General features: G+C 45.7%; 2 protein-coding genes across 4 annotated transcripts; one reads left to right on the top strand and one right to left on the bottom strand.

Moving 5' to 3' along the window:
• Nucleotides 1-5,731: 5,731 nt before the first annotated feature.
• SLC25A38 (solute carrier family 25 member 38) lies at nucleotides 5,732-12,071 on the bottom strand. 3 transcript variants are annotated; one of them, XM_039713286.1, is made up of 7 exons: nucleotides 11,914-12,071; nucleotides 10,273-10,394; nucleotides 9,594-9,678; nucleotides 8,915-9,094; nucleotides 8,150-8,318; nucleotides 7,366-7,532; nucleotides 5,732-6,626 (listed from the first exon to the last, which is right to left on the bottom strand). In XM_039713286.1, exons 1-7 carry the CDS (start codon nucleotides 11,986-11,988, stop codon nucleotides 6,504-6,506), a joined length of 921 nt encoding a protein of 306 aa, XP_039569220.1. In that variant the 5' UTR covers nucleotides 11,989-12,071; the 3' UTR covers nucleotides 5,732-6,503. The 3 variants fall into 3 exon arrangements, with proteins under 3 accessions (XP_039569220.1, XP_039569232.1, XP_039569224.1); XM_039713298.1 differs by lacking the exon at nucleotides 11,914-12,071 and adding an exon at nucleotides 10,985-11,136; XM_039713290.1 differs by lacking the exon at nucleotides 11,914-12,071 and adding an exon at nucleotides 10,576-10,967.
• A 3,509-nt stretch (nucleotides 12,072-15,580) lies between these two features.
• Nucleotides 15,581-18,849, top strand: LOC120504225 (C-C chemokine receptor type 8-like). The gene is made up of 3 exons (XM_039713525.1): nucleotides 15,581-15,682; nucleotides 15,769-15,837; nucleotides 16,740-18,849. Exons 2-3 carry the CDS (start codon nucleotides 15,784-15,786, stop codon nucleotides 17,817-17,819), a joined length of 1,134 nt encoding a protein of 377 aa, XP_039569459.1. The 5' UTR covers nucleotides 15,581-15,682; nucleotides 15,769-15,783; the 3' UTR covers nucleotides 17,820-18,849.
• Nucleotides 18,850-19,637: the final 788 nt, after the last annotated feature.

Consider the following 19,637-nt stretch of genomic DNA (forward strand, 5'->3'; position numbering starts at 1 on the left):
TTTCACCTGGAGAGCTCTTCTGCACAATTGAAACCCATCTGTATTAAAAATGTATTTGAACATAATGATTGGAAATTAAGTATTGAATATTGCAGTTTGTATGATGTTATCAAAGGAGTGCCACTGGTGTTATAGACTCCTCTAGCATCACTGATACCTAATTTATTTTTTATTGTTATGCTTATGGGCCCTTTCTGGTAGACCATGAGGCCCATAACCCATGAGACAGCTTGGAAAAGTGGTGATGAAGCTGGACAATAAAATCTTTCTAGCTATTTTCTTAAAAAACCTGAAAGCTTGCCTTTATTTTTTATCTGTGCACTGAGACAGCTTAAAACAATCTGTTGCGAATGGACATGTCCCTGAGGTGAAAGTGTATCTATCTTATCATGTGTTTTAGACAAGGTTTCCCTTGTCCAAAGTTCACACTGAGCTCTGTTACACAATTACATGCAGAGCTGCTGGCAGCCCCTGGGAACAGCCTTGCTCGGCAGCAAGCAAAGCCAGGAAAGGTGGATTTGAGGCACCGGGCCTCCTGAAGAGCCAGGGAGACTTGGGACCCACAGGTGCAGAGAGAAGCATCACAGAGCTACATTGAGGACTTCCAGTAGGTGCCAAGGTGGTCACAAAGCCCTGGAAAGAGCATCTCCCAGAGAGCCAGCCCAGGCTGCAGCAGAGCAGCAGCCCTGACCGGAAGCCTCTGAGCAGGGGGCTGCACCAGCACCCCAGTGCTGGGGGAGAGGGCTCCTCACAGGGTGCAGAGGAGGTGTTCTGTGCTGCCAGGACAGCTCTGCAATGAAGGGGTTGGGTTGTGTGAAAGGCAGAAAGCCTTTCAGGCAGTATCTTCCCCACCAAACGTGACAGTGGGTGTCACCCAAGAGATCAGATCATGTAGCGCCCCTGCAGAAGGCAAAGAAGAGCTATGAAGATCAACCCACTTTCAGTGAAACTGCACTAATGTTACTGTGCCTCCCTGTAAATTCCATTTTGGCTTGTGTTTCAAAGGCTTGTTATTCTTTTTACACGTTTTGGGAAAACATATTTTTGCAAATTTATTTCTAGTTCTACAAAGTTAGAATTGCCTAACCTGTTACAAAAACTTGCAGAGGTCTCATTTTAACCTCTCACTAGGATTTTGTCATTTTTATTAAAACTCCTTAATGCATTCTGATAAAAACTCCTAAAGCATTTTACAGTGCTAAAATCACAAATTAAGAAACTGCAATGTGGACAATCAGCTTGCTATTTTGAAACAAGCAGCAAAGCCAGAAGGGATAAGCATATTCAAGAAACCCACATGGAGTTCACAAAAGTACACATATATATGTGCCTGTGTGGGATGAGGAATCCTTCCTGTTCCAGTCTGGTGTCAGTGCTTATGTGCGGAACAAAACTCGTTAAAAAAGCAAGCAAAGTGTTTGCCCATTTTTAATGAGGAAGGGAGATCTGTAACTCAATGTTTTGTTACGACCACAGTGCCTTTAAACTTTCAATCTTCCCCACCTTCTACCACCCAGAAGGGTGAGAGAGCTTGTCTGCTATCTCTTCTCACAGCTGGGGCAGCAGTCAGCAGCATGGATGGCAACACGCCCTACAGAGGAGGTGGTTCTTCAAGGCAGCAGGAGAGCCCTGGGGAGCCCCGTGTGCAGGAGCAGGCACAGTCCCAGGCCCAGCTTGCTACCAGGAACCTGCACAAGCAATTTAGGCTCAGCTGGCACAAGGCTGCACCTCAGAGCTGTCTGGTAGGTCTGTTACACACAGATAAGCCATCCATGAAAACTGCTCCATGTGAGAATGTATTATCTAAGCAAGAAAAGAAGCTTGGGATCTTCACATCTGGAAGATGGACATCTGTGTCAACAACAATGTTTTGCTTAGCACAACCTATCTGCTTCTGAATCCCAGGACCATACTGTGACAGCAAGAGGAGATCCCAGCAATCCAGCATTCCCTTGCATTATGCCTTGCAGGAGACTATTGTGTCCCAGGCACAATTTCTGGTCCCCTGCTGCGATCAGGCTGCCTGAGTAGCAAAAACCTGATCAGCAGGAGACGAAGGCTTGGGATCTTCACATCTGGAAGATGAACATCTCAGTGTCAACAAAAATGTTTTGCTTAGCACAACCTATCTGCTTCTGAATCCCCCTTGTGACAGCAAGAGGAGATCCCAGCAATCCAGCATTCCCTTGCATTATGCCTTGCAGGAGACTATTGTGTCCCAGGCACAATTTCTGGTCCCCTGCTGCGATCAGACTGCCTGAGTAGCAAAAACCTGATCAGCAGGAGACTAAAAACAGTTTCTCCCCAGAGATCTTAAAACTCCACTGTCCTGAAGGCAGGTATTTCACCAGCTAGTACAGGGATTCAACAGCCATCTGTGTTTACACACAGCAGGCAGGCAGAGGAAGCTGTGTAAAACACAACATTCCCCAGTGCTGTGTGGTTTTTCCATTTAAGTAAAGTTTATTTAGGTTCTACAAGCACAACCTGTGTGTTGCGGTGAACCATCCAAGTGTGGGAACAAGAGGCTTGACTCCATTTCTCTCAGAAGGCTGATTTATTATGTTATATATTATACTAAAATACTACAGTGCATATTATACACCACAGAAAAAGAGAATATTCCTTGCCTCTTATGGGCTCTGAACACATGCAACAGTCCTGTCCTCTTGGAAAACTCCTTCTGCTTTCTTAAGTCTCTGCTCCCTCCAATCCCTTGTGCATTTAATCAGTTTGGGGTTTCTCTGTTTGGGTTTTTTAAAAGAAACACTGAAGAGATTACTTCCTTAATTTTAGCAACCAGTTTTTAATAGAAACATATACGCTTTTTCACATAAATATTTTATATAGACACATACTATATAGACTCACAATACTCAAAGCTATGCAACGTTTCAAAGCTCCAGTTCTGTTTCAAAGACAGAGAGAAAAAAAAAAAAAACCAAGCAAATCATCACGCAGGAGGAGTGGAAACAAAGTTTCTAAAGCATGAATAGTCAGACTATTTCTCTTGTGTCCTTATAACTCACTTAAACACTGCCTGCCTCAACATGCCAGCAAGCTGTGTTCTTAGCCACAGCTGCAGGGGCAAGCAGAGACAGTGCACGATCACTAACAGTGCATTGCCAGCAACAGAGGTCAGTCCCAAGAGGGATCCCACTGCCATCCTGAAGTGCACAGAGGGAGCACACCCCAGCCTCCAGAATCCAAGCCAAGATGGCTTTGGAAATTATTATCTGACAAGATTGTTAGTGTTGAATTGCCGGCATGATGGAGGCAGGTGATTAACCACCTCTGTCCATATCTTTTATTTGATTTACTTTACCTTTAGGCTGTACAGTGACAATTTGTTGTTAAGTAGAAGCATTAAACCTCAAGGGGAATACATCTAAACTTCAAGTCCATGCACTCGATTGTCTTGAGCTACAGCTATCAAGGAGCAACTTCAATAAATCACTTCAGCAACAGAATGTTTTTGAAGAGGGGAAAACGGTAAGGATCAGAGCTGAGAAATAGTCTTATGCCTGTAATATGTAATAAAGCTTTCAGAAAAGAGTGAAGCAGAACTTCAGGCTTTCCCTTCCCCCTTATATGACACCTGACAAAAGAAATAACAAAGAGAGACAAACAAGCTTGCACCACAGGGTAAGGATCAGAGCTGAGAAGTAGTCGTATGCCTGTGATATGTGATAAAAGCTTTCAGAACAGTGAAGCAGAACTTCAGGCTTTCCCTTCCCCCTTATATGACACCTGACAAAAGAAATAACAAAGAGAGACAAACAAGCTTGCACCACAGAATTCATTCTCCCCAACTTGCAGGTAGATAAGCTTTTGGATTTGCAGCACCTCTGATAGATGAAACACAGGGCAGTTTAGATTCTCTATTTGTTAAACCCAGAGGAGCCCAGGTTAATCCACAAGCCAAAAACCATAGAGTTTTCCATTTTACTCCAATAACAAAGCACCAAAGCAGAATGGAAACACTTTCCCAAAGTAAAAGCTAACACTGCTTTAGGCCTGATTCCAGATTTAACACAAACAACCCCACAGTAGACCTTAAAACATTAGCACATGGAAATAAACTCTCTACTTCTTCCTTTGACCAGGCAGAAGTACAGGGACATAAAACCCACCAAAGCGTTCTTGAAATTCAGATTTCTGATGAGGACCTTATTTGATTCCAGATTACCTTGCATTCTTTGCTTGCTTGCCTCATTTTTAAGAGCTTAAGTTTCTGTCTGCACAGGTTGCACATTGCGTTGCCATTGCTAAATCAGGAACTAAATATGTGTGAAGCACCTTGCAGGTGACCCCACACACTGCCCTTGGCTGCCACAGCCCAGGATGTTCAACAGATCCAACTCATGCCAGATTTATAAAGCATCAAACAAATTCAGGCTCCCAGCACAATGCTGGTTTGATCCCATACATAGGGGAATAAAGGACAAATGAGGTAACTCATCTAAATGCCACCTTATTCTGCCAGGTCAGCAATCCTAGACTTGGTTCCCCAGCTCTGTGCCAGTAGTGCTCGGGATAGCAAACAAGCAGGGTGTGCAGTTACCATGGTTTCACGCACTTTCACAAGTTCTGGTCACTAAGGGCAGAAGTAACAGCAAAAGAAAGGAACGAACAGGTGTTCACATTTAGGATTTAGCAAACAACATGCCCCGTGCCTGATTTGATGCAGTGCTCTGTTGCTAACACATAGATGTGCACACAGAACCCTCCACCACCATTCTTGGAGACTCCTGCACTGCAGAGGACCAGACTCCCCTCATAGATGGGCTGAGTCTGAAAACAGGCAGCACTTTCCAAGCCTCTAGCCTGTCCTCTTACACTTCCCTCAACTTTTACATCAGTCATCAAGCATTCTTGGAATTGAAATCTGGTGAAGAACACCTTTAACAACCCACATCCCCTCTGTTCTTGCACCCAGGAAGTTGCCTGGGCAGGCAATGATTTTCCAAAATACATTCTAAAATTTATGAACAGCAGGTAGCACTGGTTGTCCATACAGCTACAGTGTCATATCTTCATGTTTAGAGACAGGTGCTCTTGTTCTAAAGTGAATTGCAATATCCCTAGATATTTAAGAAAATAAAAGCCAAAGCTAAGTCTTCTGCAAGGCACACTATGAACAGGATGCACACTTCCACGCCAGCTTCATGGCTATGCTAACAGAGCTGCAAGGGACCCAACCCACCACAGAGGCACAAGTGAAGGGAGGGATCAGGCTGCACCTGGCACACACTGAGTAACACAGCAGGAAAGAGTAAGAAGGCACAGAGGATGAAAAGTGTATTAAACTCAGGCATACTCGAACATAGACTACCTGACATGAGAAAAGGATCAGCCAGGAAAATGGGAAGGGTCTGTGTGGAGCCCTAAGGGAATTAAAGGTCACTACCAAGCACCCACAGGACTCAAACTTTGGAGAAAGCTTACAGAAATAGCAACCTTTTCTTTCCAAACTAAAACATACTCCACATGCAATCAGCGATGTTTTAAGGGAAATGTGAAGTGCCAGTATCTATATCTGTTTCCATTATACATTTATGCATTATGAGCCATGGCCCTAAAAGCTACATCTAAGTATCACTTCACACTAAGGATGTTGATCAGGGATTAACAAATAAAGAACAGGACACAAATAAGTCTCTATGACAACTACATGAAAAAAACCCAACAAAACCCACTTGAGTGTTCCTGCTGTAGTTAGACCAGCAGCTTTTTTTTTTTTTCAGAGAACAAGTAGAACTTTGGTAGCAATCAATTCTAAAGTGCCTTATGCTTCTTAATTCCTGTGCAAACTCTCAAACTCTGCTGTAGAGGCAGAAGGACATTTCAAGAGTGTTAAGGTGCTCAATAACATAATAATACACAACACAGCAAGGCGGTTCCAGTTACTTTCTCTGTGACCACCCACAGTACAGAAGTGATGGCAGAGACCATGTTTGTAGCTTTTCCTCTGCACTTCATTTCTTTCCACCCACTCTGCAATATACGCACCATGAGACACATCCAGTTTCCCACCAGGGCCTAGTGTTCCCCTATGAGAATAAAGCATATGAGGAAGGAGGACCTATATCAGATGGTTTTCTGGCCACACCAGCAAGGAACAGGCTAGCCGGCAAGTTCTGTCATCACTGTTTTCTCCTCAAACACTTTTGCTCTAATACTGTCTCATTGCATAAAGGTGGTGAGCACAGAGTTATTTTCAAAAGGGGCTTCTCAGCATAGTTACCAGGCTGTGAAAACCCTGCCATTTCCCACAGCAGTCTGCAAGTGCAGTCCTTCTGGAATGCATTGATCAAACAACACAAAGATCCAATCCTTCCTTTCCTCTACTTGCCAAAAGGCTTAATCCCCTGTCTCAGAAGGACTTCTTTCCTCCGAGCTGAAGAAGGCTTATTCCTCTGTGGAACTGGGAACTTCTCAGTGCCAGTTGATCACAACAAACGGGAGAAGGAGTGAAGCTGGTCCTTTCTTGTGCAGCTCAGTCAGGATTTCATGCCCATTTTTTCCATCATCTGTTCATACACCGTCCATGCCATTGCTGCCATCAGAGTGCGCCTGAGAACTCGGGGCACACCGCCTCGGAAAAAGCCCACCAGCCCAAAGTCCTGCAACAGGAGATAAACAGCAATTCATCCCAATCTGCCTAGAGGGTTTTAATTTCTCATCATTTATTACTAGGAACAAGCACAGGATGTATTTCAGCTCAGACCCAGATCAGTCTCTGAAAGACCCGGGCTTAAATAGCATTTAGTGTTTAGGAAGAACCTGTAGCACTGCACTATTGCAGGGCTACCCAGAAAAGCAGGAAGAGCAGTGAGTGGGAAAAAGGAAGGCCAGGATAGAGACAACAGACAGGGAAAGGCACATTCAAATCCAACAAAGAGAAAAGAAGGGTGTAATCTTCTCCAGATGCTACAGGAAAATGACTGGTCTTTGTTTTAGAGCTTCATATTTATTAAAGTCTCTTAGCTATTCTGAGATTTCTAAGTACTGAAGGAAGCAGGAGCTGTGGCCTTTGACTACTTCTCCATCCCATTCCTGGGATAAAGACCTGGGCATTTATTTCTCTTCTGATGTCTAAACAGCAAAAAATTATTTTGTAGATGGTTTGTATCTGAAACCAGCATTTCACACTGCACACTACAGTCTTCTTCTACCACAGCATGACCCCCTTCATCATCTTGAAAATGCTGACACTGAATTGTCCAACTGCAAGAGCAGGTAAAGCACTGACACTTGTTCACCTCCTTGAAAAGGCAACAATTTCCCCAGCAAACCTGTGCTTTGAGCAAGGGGATCAGAACTGAGGATGTGGTTGTGCATGTCAAAAGGGATTCACCTCACCTTGTAGATAAAGGCAATGGCCTGTCTTGTCCTGTGGTACTTTTGGGGTGACAGCTGCATGTGTGTTTTGATGACATCAGCAGGCTGTGTTGCCAAAGAGGCCAAGATCCCTGCAAGGATCCCACAGCCAAAATTCAGCAAGGGCACAAGCACTGGATCCAGCTGGTCTGCAACAGAGCAAAGAGAACACACTCAGACACAATTCAGGCCAGGAACACTCATGCTGTGTGACAAAGTGAAAGCTATTGAATGATTAAATCAACATGAGAACCTAAGAAAAGTTAAAATCCATGCAGCTAAAGAAACCTTTCAAGGGGAAAAGTGGCTACTAGTCAAAAGTTAGCACTATTGAAAAACCTCATTCGCTGGGGAACTGAATTCAACAGAAAATCAGAAAAGAAAAAATTCTACAAATGTTGCCCCAGTGAGTTTTAATACCAGAGAAGCCCCGGTTTAGTGGAAACTGAGCATTATGCAAGACAAGCAGAAGCAGCAAGCAGTGCTTAAGACACCCTGTCTTTCAACTGTTCACTAACCCAGTTATGCGTCAGCCTTCATGAAGACAATCAATCAATTTAGGGCCAGACTCCATTTCTGCACTGACCTCAGCTCTAGGTCTACAGCTCTCCACAGGCAAATGTAAGTGAGTGACCCAAAGCCCTAAAGGAGACTAATTTAACTTCTGAGGTGGAGGGCAACAAGCAGAGCATGCAGGCTGTCAGCTCCAGGGCAAGATCTGAGAAGGGGAACATTTTCCACTACAGCATCCAACACTCAGCCTCACCCTGGGGTGTGAGGTTTTTGGTCTGTGTGTAGAACATCAGGTAGATGCCAGAGAAGGGCGCATCCCGCAGCAGCGTGGCCGTGAGCCCGCTGAACATGCCACGAGCCCCCTCAGTCTGATAGATGCTCTTCAGGGCTCCATACACACTCCCATAGCCAAATCTTCCACTCTGCAAGAGCAGACAAAGGTCAGTCATCCATATGCCAGGCACACGTTGAGGAGCTCTACACACACACTAAGGATATAATAGCCAAACAAATGGTAGTGTGAACTTAATGTGATACCCAGGATGGCAACACAGAGGACAACCCAAGGCAAAAACCAGGTTTCACCTAACTCAGCCTTTAAAAGAATCCTTCAGGGAGGTAACATATGAAAGATGCTACACAAATACTGTATACAACTGAAACCTATAAATCTTAGGGCAAATTCTATTTAATCTTCTTGCCTAAATATAATTTCCTGCACAATGTGTGAACTGAGGGGAAATCAGGACTACATTCCTGGGGGTACCCAAGTGGCAGCAACCTCAAATCTTAGGGCAAATTCTATTTCATCTTCTTGCCTAAATATAATTTCCTCCACAATGTGTGAACTGAGGTGAAATCAGGACTACATTCCTGGCGGTATTCAAGTGGCAGCAACCTTCTCCAGGCAGAAGGGTACCCAAGTGGCAGCAACCTTCTCCAGGCAGAAGGATTTATATTTTGCAACTCAAGGAAGGTGTGTGACACCATGAACAGGGGACTAATTGGAAAGTCATACCTCATATCGGGTCTTCACTACAGTCACTGGCAACATGCAAATCCCAGAAACTGCACGAGCAGCAGCACCCAGGAAGACAGACTCCACAGCTGTGGGTGAACGGTCCACAAGAAACTTTTGCTTCATCACGTACAAAGTGCTGAAGTAAATTCCAACCCCAGGAATACATCTTGCAAAAGACTTCAGGAGAAGCAGAAGCAGATGAAGAAAGAAAAAGCTTACATAAGACAAAATACACTAAGAACATTTCTGAGACTGTTCAACTTGACAGGAAGCTTTGTAGAAGACAAAAACATCACTAAAGCTAACATGCTGAGGAAAGAAGATAAGGTAGAAATCATTTATGGCACTGACAGACAAATTATTCAAATGATGCCAGGATTTACTGCATTCCTCAATGTCAGTTTTCTAGTTACAGCATATTCCAAACCAAAATGCAAACCAAATGGTCTTGCAGTTGCCACACCACATTTGCATTCAGCTGCTCAGGACTGCCACAACCAGATCAGTGAAATTCACAACATTAACCCTTTAAAATAGGATGTAATCTAAATCATGTGGTTTCATTCATAATTGTACAAGAATTGGCTATTTAAATTTAGGCAGACATAATTAGCAAAAAACAGTAAGCTTATTTATTTACTTATTTTTACAAGCCAGAATTAGACCAGCCACTTACTGGAGAGACACCTTTCCAGAGCCCCAGAATACTCTCAGTACGAACAACCCTAAAGAGCAGTGTTACCATCCCAGCACGACCAGACCTGAAAGAAAGACAAGACAAGAACTGAAGAAATTATCTACTTCTGCTCCTTGGCAGATGTACTCCACAGACACCCCTTTCACTCATATATCTGTGCATTAACTTGGCAGCTCTAAGATGCTCTTCTTCATCTCAGTCTGCTTTTCTGGGTTGCTCTTTCCAGGGCTTATCCATCACCTTCTGTATCTCACAACTTGTAATACCCATTAGCATTTTCAGTTGCTCACTCCCTTTGTTAGCAGCAGCAAATTGTAGGCTGACTACACCAAGCTGTATGCATGAAAAATTACATGACAACCACACAGGATTTTTTTTTCAGGAAGAGGATACCCCATGAAACTGCATGGTAGCCACTCCAGCAAACACCAGTCTCTCAGATGAGAACAAATGTTGAGGTTACAAGTTATTCCAGTGGCATTCAGAACCACTCACAGACATTTTTCTGTAATAGAAATGCTTCTCTGTAATATAAAAATATACCTCCTCTTTTACAAAGACTGATTTCCCAGATTACAACTCCAAGCAATAAATAAGGCAGAAGCCTATGGCAGAGCACCTCCAGGCCCCCCACGCAGACACATCCCCCTCCTCTCACCCATTCACAGCAGGCTGCAGAGTTTGCAGGCGAGTTTTCAGCAGGTCAAGGGGCTGGAAGAGGAGCGTGGAACAAGTGCCACTGATGGAGCCGCACACAAAGGCCTTTAGGACTGGATGCATCTGAAAGAGGAAGAACAAAACTTTAAATGTCCATTTAATTAAGAATGGCACAACCCTTCCTTCCCACCCTGCACCCCACGGTCCCCCTGCTGCCACGGGCACTGCGCAGACCCAAGCCCGGCCCAAATGCACCCAAAAGCACTGCACGGCCTGCTCAGCTGAGGCTGCCTTTGCTACCCACAGCGGCTGCCGCCCGGCACCTCTCGGGAAATAATACCGCAGGAGGCACAAAGCCACGGCAGCGTGAAGGTTTTTAGGTGTTTATAGAGGGTTTGAATTATTATAAACATATAACGGTGTTTGCTAATGAAGAACGAGTTTCTTCATTAATCACGGCAGCCTAGAAAGCAGGGACAGATCAGAAACAGAGTGGGGCACACTCCGAGCCAGCAATGGTGCCCCGAGGTCCGCCCGGGACGGGGCTGGACCCATCCCCCCGTCCCCCCGCTGCCCCGAGGCCGCGGAACGCAGCAGCGCAGGGGGCGCAGCGAGCCCCGCTCGCGTCCCACCGGGGCGCTGCCCCCGGGCTCTCGGCAGAGCGAGAGAGCGAGCAGGGCCCGGCGCGGCGACCCGGCCCGGCGCAGCCGTACCTCCGCCTCCCGGCCCGGCATCCCAGCGCCGCCCGCTGCCCCAGAGCGCGGCGGGCAGCGGCGAGGCCCGGCCCCGCTGAGCCCCGAGCCGGCCCCGCCCGCAGCACCGCCCCGCCCGGCGCATGCGGCTCCCGGAGCCCTTCGCCCGCCCAGGCCTCGCTGTGCCTCGGCCCGGGGAGAGCAGCGGCCTGCCGGCCCCAGCCGGCCTCTGCCCCCGCATCGCGGGTTTGTCACGGCTTTTGGACGGTCTGCATAGAATCGTAGAACGGAAAGGGGCTGAAGTGGATCTTTGAAGTTCCTCTATTTCCAGCCCCTGTGCCACGGGAAGGGACGCCTCCCGCTAGACCACACTGCTCAAGGCTCCATCCAGTGTGGCTTTGAACACTGCCAGGCATGGGGCATCGACAGCTTCTCTGGGTAGCCTATTCCAGTGTCTCGTCACCCTCACAGAAAAAAAAATAAATTCTTCCTAATATCTAACCTAAATTTCCTCTCTTTCAATTCATACCCATTACTCCCCATCCTATCGCTGCAGTTCCTGATGAAGACTCCTTCTCTGGCCTCCTCCAGATACTGGAAGGCTTCTGTGAGATCTCTACAGAACCCTTTCTTCTCCAAGCTGAGCAGCCCCAGTGCTCAGCCTGTCTCCATAGAGCAGGTACTCCAGTCCTCTGATCAACTTTGTGGCCTCATCCATGGCCTGAAGTTGGGGTCACCAGAATTTACTCAGTTCCAGCAACTGTACTATATATTCCAGCGCTCTGTGCTGTATCCAGAGCCCCAGCACACTCTGTCACACATGGGCAGTGGGGTCAGTTCATAATGACAGCTTTCATGTCTTCCCTCAGTTCACACCTCCCACTTCCCCACAAAACAAACCAGCTTCCTATGGATACCACGTTGTTCAGAAACCTGAGATGCGTCCTTACCGCTGTTGCTAGTGTTTCCACTTGCTCATCCACATCCTGGGCTAAGAGCACAGGAAGGCTGGCTTTCCAGAGCATTGAAGAAGTGAGGCACCAAAATGAAGAGTTTCAGTATTAGACCTGTGCCAGCCCTGAGACTGTGGCTTTGCTGTGCCTGCAGAGCCAGACACTGCTTATCAACAACAAAACTGGAGGTGCTGGGAGGAGCAAGTTATGGCTTTGGAAGCTGCTTTTCTAAGAATTGCCTGTTTGCTGTGCCTTGGCCAAGTAAGGAATGACACGTCCAGAACGTCATGCTCTAGGTGTTCCTAGAAGGAAAACCCTGTGTGCAGCAGTAGCCATTATGCACAAACTACTTCCTCTCCTGGGCTCACTTTGCCTTGTGGCAGCCCCTGAAGAAAGAGAGAACACGTTTTTCTGAGAAAATGTAACACACAGGCTAGCAAAAGCACTTCCTTATAGCCTCCCTCTTCCTTTCAGCAAGCTCCTCTCTTGTTAAGCGCTTCCCTTCTTGAGTGAGTGACTGCCTTTTATTTCATTAACTAACTTTGTCTGCTGACTCATGGAAAAGAAGATCAGCTTGTCCCCTTCCCTCCTAGTGCTTCTTTCCCTGCCTCGCATCTGCATGGGAATCTCTGCTCCGCTTGCCTGGAGCTCCTCCTTCCCCTCCATCTTCACTACTGTGGGCTCTGCAGGGCATTTCTCTCACATGTTCTCCCTCTCTCACAGATGCTGCTGCACAGTGTTTCTGAATCACAGAGGCACTACCAATATCACCAATGGCCTCAGCTTTGACCAGCAGCAGGGCCATCTTGGAGCCAGCTGTGTGAGAAATAGCTACTCACTTTTCATAGTTTAGGAAGGTTTATTAGACCTTATCAAAAATACAAATGAAGACTGAATAAAGAAAAAAGGTTACAGCGCTGGGAGCAAAAGATTTTCCCCGCCATGTGCTCAGCACCCTCACAATGGAGGTTTTTCCCTTTTTAACCCTTTAACCCCTCCCAAAGTTCTGCCCATCCACCCCTTCTTCACTGTCCAGTGGTGGAGATCTCTTCCTCAAATCCAGATGGAGGTCAGATGTCGCCATAGTGCCAAGCCAGCTCTCCCAGATGTGCTAACTCCCATTGTCCCTTGATAACCACGAGAGGGGGTACAACAAAACTATAAATCTATAAACTTTTCTTAACCTGTATACATGATATTTGTCTATTAATTGTGAGAGTCAATCATCGCATTACTCATCTATCACAGCTGGAACTGGCTACTACCACCACAGGGGAAGATTCTGGCATCTTCCCTCATCAGGCAGCCCTGCAGCCTCCTTGTTACCAAAACCTTACCTTGCAAACCCAGTGTATCTGTTATACAATGGATTATATAAGGAAGCTGTCTGGGATATATGTGTCAATTTAAAAAAGCCCCTTTGACTGTTCCTTTTGGCATGTTTCTGGCTGTTCTGGATGGGACTGGGTAAGTAGGTTGTTTAGAGGAGTAAGCTTAACTCTAATAAGGCAGACAAACTCAAGTGATGCATTTGAAATGTTTCTATATGGAACTGGGGATGGTGTGGCTACATCCTCTCCCTCCCTATCTTTGAATAGATCAACAGTTGACATTTTTGTAGTTTTCTGAAGCAAAACAATATTGGCCAAATGGCATGCATCCCAGGAAGGAGCTCATCCAGCATTAAACCGTGGCAGCAACAGCGGTCTCCAGGTTCTAATCTTGCTGTGGAAGCGTTTTCTTCCTTAAAATAAGCCTCACGATGAACGAAGAGGTGAAATAGCACTGCTGATCTCCCACATCTCTGCAGGGATGTGCCTCAATTCTGCAGGAATGCCCAGCAGAGGGAGCCGCGTCCCTTCATGTCGCTGTCCTGGTACTCTAATAGCCCGTCATCTCTATTTAGGGGATGAAAGATGAGAGGCACGAAACTGCCAAATTGCCATTTGGTTGACACATCTTTTCCACACTGAATAATTCTTGGTTATATTCTTTGTCGCTTTAGCACCAACAGAGTTGTGAGTGCCATTTTAAACCTGCATAAGGTCAGTGGAGATCAAGCATCAACACTGCCAGCAGCAGCCAGTAACGCTGCCTGTAAGAGAAGAGTTTGTTTCTGGTTTTAATTCCTAGTTTCAGGTTTTGTAAGCGTTAGTACCCAGCAGAGCTTGGCTGTCATGGCTTGACTCACATGTAAAACTTTGACCTAATGTCACACTGCCCACCACGGCCGAGGAAAGACATCCACTGCTACACATGCAATAGTTGCAGATTTTCTTGTTTCACAGAAATTTATCCCTCTGCCTTTGGAGTGATGGTGAGTGAAGGTGGACATCCAAAGGGTTTGAGAAAGACAACAGACCATTCCATATGGAAATTCTAGCAGCACATCTATGGACTGATGCCCAATGAGGTGCTGTTTGTTCAAAAACTAACAAAAAGATCATGTGACTTGTTGTAGACAGGTAGAAATATTATAAAAGAAAGGTCTTATTAAATATGGTTTAGGCCCTGCTACTCTAGTTAAGCTAGCAGCAGCTTGTAAGTTCCCATAAGGAAAAGTCATAAGAATGAAGACAGTTAGCACAACAACCAATTCTAGGAAGAAAAATGAGTTTGCACCTGCATAAACAATAGATCTGTCCCATGAGAATCAGTGAAGAAAATATTTAAACAATCCAAGAATAGAGAGATTTGATGGAAAGGTAAAATGCCAGTTATTAACCAATTAATTGAGTGGTAAGAAAACTAGTAAGTAGCCAATTTGAGTTGAACACAAGGTTTGTGAAAACTGTAAAAAAAATGAGTTATGTGAGTAAATAATTGGCTTTTTCTGCTTGAGGAAACTGAGTCTCGTCTGTTTATTAATGCAACAGGACTTGCCTGAATTTCAGTGATGTACCAAGCTCTAGTGAGGAGCAGCAGTATTTAAGGAGATAACACACACTTCAAATGTTGCCTGTTGCTCAGTAGGGCTGCTCTTTCCCCTGTATCTTGTGTTGTGGGGAAGATCGGAGCCAGCTGTGGGATGGAAGCTGTGTTGGATCTGGATGAAGTCACAGTAGGTATGTGGTAGAGTTGGTGGCAATTCAGGGCTGTTCAGGGCTTTATTTCAGTGTTAGTCTGTGAGAGCACCCTGCAGCTTGCGTGTTCTGGGAAGAAAGGTTCAAATGTACTTGGCACTGTTAGGATTACGGTTGGACTCAATGATCTTAAATGTCTTTTCCAAACTAAATGGCTATGATTCTGTGATAATTTCCTTTAGGTATTCCTGTCTGTGCTTGCGTGGGTGCAGGGGAAGGTGCCTTCCAAGGAAAAATGAAGTGTTAAAGCAAACACGGGGCTCTTTGCCATCGCTGGCTATTGGCAGCATTGGACCATCCCCCTCAGCCATCTTCACCAAAAGTCCTTTGAGTAGGGCAGAGACAGCATTACTATCTCTCTCCTAGACACTGGAACTGCAGAGCAGGGACAGCAAGTGCAGGACATGCAGGTGGGAGACAGGAACACTTCAAAGACATGGAGAAAATTGCAGATCTCTTCCACTGGAGAATGTAAGTGTCAAAATGAAAACTTTGTGATCACACAGAAGATAAAGCTGACGTTTCCGTTCTGTAGGTGTTAAGTACAGAGGCTGAACTCACTGGCTTGGGGTTTCATACATCTTTAATGTAACACAGGTCATACTGAGGAAAAGCTATTTTAGGACTGTGCACTGCTACATTAAGGACCTTACCTGTGACTTGGCATTGCAGCATAAGCTAAGGTAAATATTGCCAGCCTATATACACAAAAGTATGCCTGCTTCTTAAAACTACATGATATAAAGGCAGTTTTTTTGCACTCTTTCAGACACAGTGCTGGATTATGGAGAAGAATTTGACAGACCTGCTGGGCAGCGGTGGCTCTGAGGACATATTGGTGAGTCACTCCCTGATGGGTTGCTCTCCTGCAAGCCGGGGCCAGTAGCATGTCTTAGAGATTCAGTTTTTCCTATGGGACACAGTACTGGTGGAGATGATGGGCATTTAGAAGAAATCAGTGTGATTGTTGTTCTCTGGAAAGAAACCAAAACACAGGGTGAAAATATCTTTAGCTGATGGTACTGTGCTTGTTGGAGAAGAATGTCCTTAAGGGCAGAGGTAGTGCTAGGAGTGTCCTGTGGAGGACATCCTGATAGGGATGCTGCTATCCATCGTCTTTAATTGTTTGCTGTCACAAGGACTGCCCAGGGATGTGGTGGCTGCTGCTGGGAGTTGGGCGAGCTGCAAGGGGCTGGTGAGCAGGAAGGGGGCATGCCACTGCTGCTGGTGCATCCCATTTCTGGCACTCAGCTAACTGGAAGCAAAGCTTTTCGGAGATGAGTGTTAACATGTCAATTTCTCCCTGGGCCATGCTCCCTTTCTCCTTTCAGAAGGAAACATAAAATAGGACCCCCAAAACCCGTATCAGGGGCTCTCAGCCTCCTGGCCATGCCCATGTCATTGCTGGTTTGAGGATGCTCCCTGTCTCTGGCCTCAGTATCCCACCTGGACTCGGGCATGGGCCATGGCCCCATATGGAGCCAGCAGGAGGATGCTGGTAACTTTTACCACCACAGCTGTGTTTTCCTTGATATCCTCTGCCCCTGTGATGCCCCAGGATCTCATCCTGGTTCTTGCAGGGGGATGGCCAGTCACTCGTGTTCATTCCTCATTTGCATCTTATACCACAGTTGTGGCACATCTATTTTGTCCTTATGTAGCTTGGTGTGAGCTGACTCTTTCCTGGTATACCTACTAATGTGGGATTGGGCTCATATGAATTTCATTGTCCTTGAACAGATGAGTTACACCTCACCAACACCTAACTCCTCTGCAGCCTATGAATATGCCTTCTACTACTCAGAACTATACATCATCTGTCATCCTGAAGGTATTCCAGCATTTGCATCTACCTTATTTCCAGTGCTGTACTCCATACTGTTTGTGGCAGGCCTCATGGGAAATGCTTTGGTTGTTTGGATTCTGACAGTCTCCATAAAAATCAAGACCATGACTGATGTGTATCTGCTGAATCTGACTGTCTCTGACCTCCTCTTGGTATTCTCTCTGCCCTTCTTGGTTCAGTACTCCATTGTGAGCCAGTGGACTTTTGGAAATGCACTGTGTAAAATCATCAGCTCAGTTTACTTCATTGGTTTCTACAGCAATGTCTTCTTCATAACCATCATGAGCATCGACAGGTACTTGGCCATAGTCCACTCCCTCCATGTCCAAGGGATTCGGACAACTGCCGTTGGGTTTATCACCAGTCTGGTCGTTTGGGCAGTTGCCATTTTAGCATCAATGCCAGACTTACTTTTTTTCCAGGAAGTGAATGACAATAACCAGATTAAGTGCCTCCCTCACTATCCTGGTGACAACAATGGCTGGAAGATTTTCAGTAATTTTGAAGTCAACATCCTAGGGTGGCTAATCCCTGTTGTTGTCCTCATTTTCTGCTATCACAGCATCTTGAAAAACCTGCAGAGGTGCCACACCAAGAACAAGTACAAAGCCATAAAACTGATTTTTATTGTTGTCATTGTGTTCTTTCTCTCCTGGACCCCTGTCAACATTGTGCTGTTTTTGGACTCTCTGAGGAACATGTCCATCATCAATGACTGCCAGACAAGCCAAAGGCTAGACCTAGCCGTGGAGCTGACTGAGGCACTCTCCTTTGTCCACTGCTGCCTCAACCCAGTCATCTATGCTTTCGTGGGTGAGAAGTTCAAGAAGCATCTCTGTGACACTTTCAAAAAATCTCCATGTTTGCTGTCAAACTGCAAAGGCTATGGGGCTTTCAGTGGGCGCAGCCTGGACAAGCATTCCTCTCTGCACACAAAGTCCTCGCAGCTGTCTTCTCTTGGCACTGTCTTGTAGAACTACAAGTCCAAAACTCATCCTGGACAGGTGACCTAAAATTGAGAAATCCTCAACTGTGCATCCACAGCCATGGACTGTTTGAGCAACCTTTTAGGACATAAAAAGTGGAAGCAGCTGCTTGATTTTGCTTTTATCATGGTTGCTTTTGGTGTTCTCACTTTTTAGAGGGTTTTTTTTTCAGCATCATCCTCCCTTTTCCTCGGCGCATCCTGCCTTGCTTGCTTCATGAAATTACCAGCAGACTCCCAGACTGCCAGAGCAACATGGAGAGGTACCTTACAAACATACCTTACCCCCTTCAGACTCAGTACTGAAAAGAACTGTTTATGTTTCCAAACCCTGGACACCTGGCCATTCCTTCCCTCATCTCAGCAGAGTGTGTTGGCTTTGTGAGCAGGATGGGACTCGCTGCAGGAGTGGGAACCTGCTCTTTGGAGGGAAATGGGGCCCAAGCTTAAGGTGTCATGCCAGGGCCTGGCTCCCAGTTGACAGATCTGAACAGTGCTTTTAGCCCCAGAAGAGTCAGTGAGTGATTGGATAAGAAACTGAGAAATAAATGCTGTCCATGTTTTGGTAAAACCAATGTGAATTAATATCTAGGTATGATCCTTACTCCCCATCTGCTACCAGGGCCTGCAGCTTCTTGGCTGGAAGGGTTTGAAGCTGTAGTTCAGAAATGGTGCTGTGAATATCAAGGAACAACCCCTATGGAAGTGAATGAGTGCTGTAGGAATGGATGTAGAAATTGTTACCAGGAAAAAGGCTGAAGAGTGGAAAAAGTAGTGGGTGTAAGCTGTCACATGTCCCTGTCAGGGGACTTTCTGAATGTTTTTGAACTTTTTGAACTGGTAACTGGTATGCGAGTGTGGTCACTGCTCTTGAGCAGGCAGCTGGGGTTGACATTCCAGTTATTGTTCCAACTTGGAATGACTGATATGTGAATGGCTACCCATTCGTATAGATACATCTATATGTATCTCTATATATAGAGCTATGTACATATACATGTATATCTATACTTGCCCATGTGTGTACAAATACACACACACACATATATATACATATATCTACTTTTATAGGTGCAAATAATGTTAGATAAACGCAATGGTTTTCTAAAGCTTTTTGTTCTCTTCTATTTGTCCCTACAAGATATCACAATATTTTAAGTTTTATAATAAAGATACTGTGTGCAGTGTAATTGCACAATCTTTAGACCTGTTCATCATTATTTGTGTCAGCATCTGCATTTTATTCTGTCCTGGACAGACCTACACAACTGATAGTCCTTCCAGCTGCCTCTTCTCTGCCCCCTTTTCAGTTCAGCTGCTGCCTGGTCCCAGCAGCAGGATTGCTGCCTGGCACAGCAGTACAGTCTCTCCCTTTCAGGTGCCTTATTGCCAGCCAGGTTTGGTTGTTTTTTGTTTTTTTTTTTTTGGGATATGCAAACCCTCAGGTTCTCTAGAAGGGGTTTCACAAAAATTCAGGGCAAAGCCAAAGGGTGGTCGGCAAGAAGACAGCTCCAACTCTCTCCCCTGCAGATTCACAGTATGAGCCCTCTAGAGCACATTTCACTTACCTGAAGCACAAGAGATGGGAATGATTTCTGCAGCCTCAACAGCCTCACCCTGCACCCCTTGAGTGTGAGTGCTTTGGGACAGGTGCTGGAGCCCATTTTCCCAAGCTGGCAAGGTGATGATGGCCTGTCTCTGGTTGCTGATCATGTCTGCTAGGGGACATGTTCCTCTGCTCAGAGGTTTCATTGATTGCTGTTATGTAGCTGTTGGAGTGAGACTGTGATCCAGGGCTTCCCCACAA

This window comes from Passer montanus, unplaced genomic scaffold (assembly GCF_014805655.1).
Source record: "Passer montanus isolate IOZ18808 unplaced genomic scaffold, ASM1480565v1 scaffold10, whole genome shotgun sequence".
Taxonomy (NCBI): domain Eukaryota; kingdom Metazoa; phylum Chordata; class Aves; order Passeriformes; family Passeridae; genus Passer; species Passer montanus.

What these genes read in the sequence shown, in the direction of transcription:
- SLC25A38 (XM_039713286.1), bottom strand. Translation starts at nt 11,988, where the DNA reads ATGCTCTGGAAAGCCAGCCTTCCTGTGCTCTTAGCCCAGGATGTGGAT. An exon ending in TAGTGAAGACCCGATATGAG is followed by an intron (nt 8,319 to 8,914) that starts GTATGACTTTCC and finishes CTGCTCTTGCAG; the next exon opens with AGTGGAAGATTTGGCTATGG. An exon ending in CCATTGCCTTTATCTACAAG is followed by an intron (nt 6,627 to 7,365) that starts GTGAGGTGAATC and finishes CTCCTGTTGCAG; the next exon opens with GACTTTGGGCTGGTGGGCTT.
- LOC120504225 (XM_039713525.1), top strand. Translation starts at nt 15,784, where the DNA reads ATGGAGAAGAATTTGACAGACCTGCTGGGCAGCGGTGGCTCTGAGGAC. An exon ending in GTGGCTCTGAGGACATATTG is followed by an intron (nt 15,838 to 16,739) that starts GTGAGTCACTCC and finishes GTCCTTGAACAG; the next exon opens with ATGAGTTACACCTCACCAAC.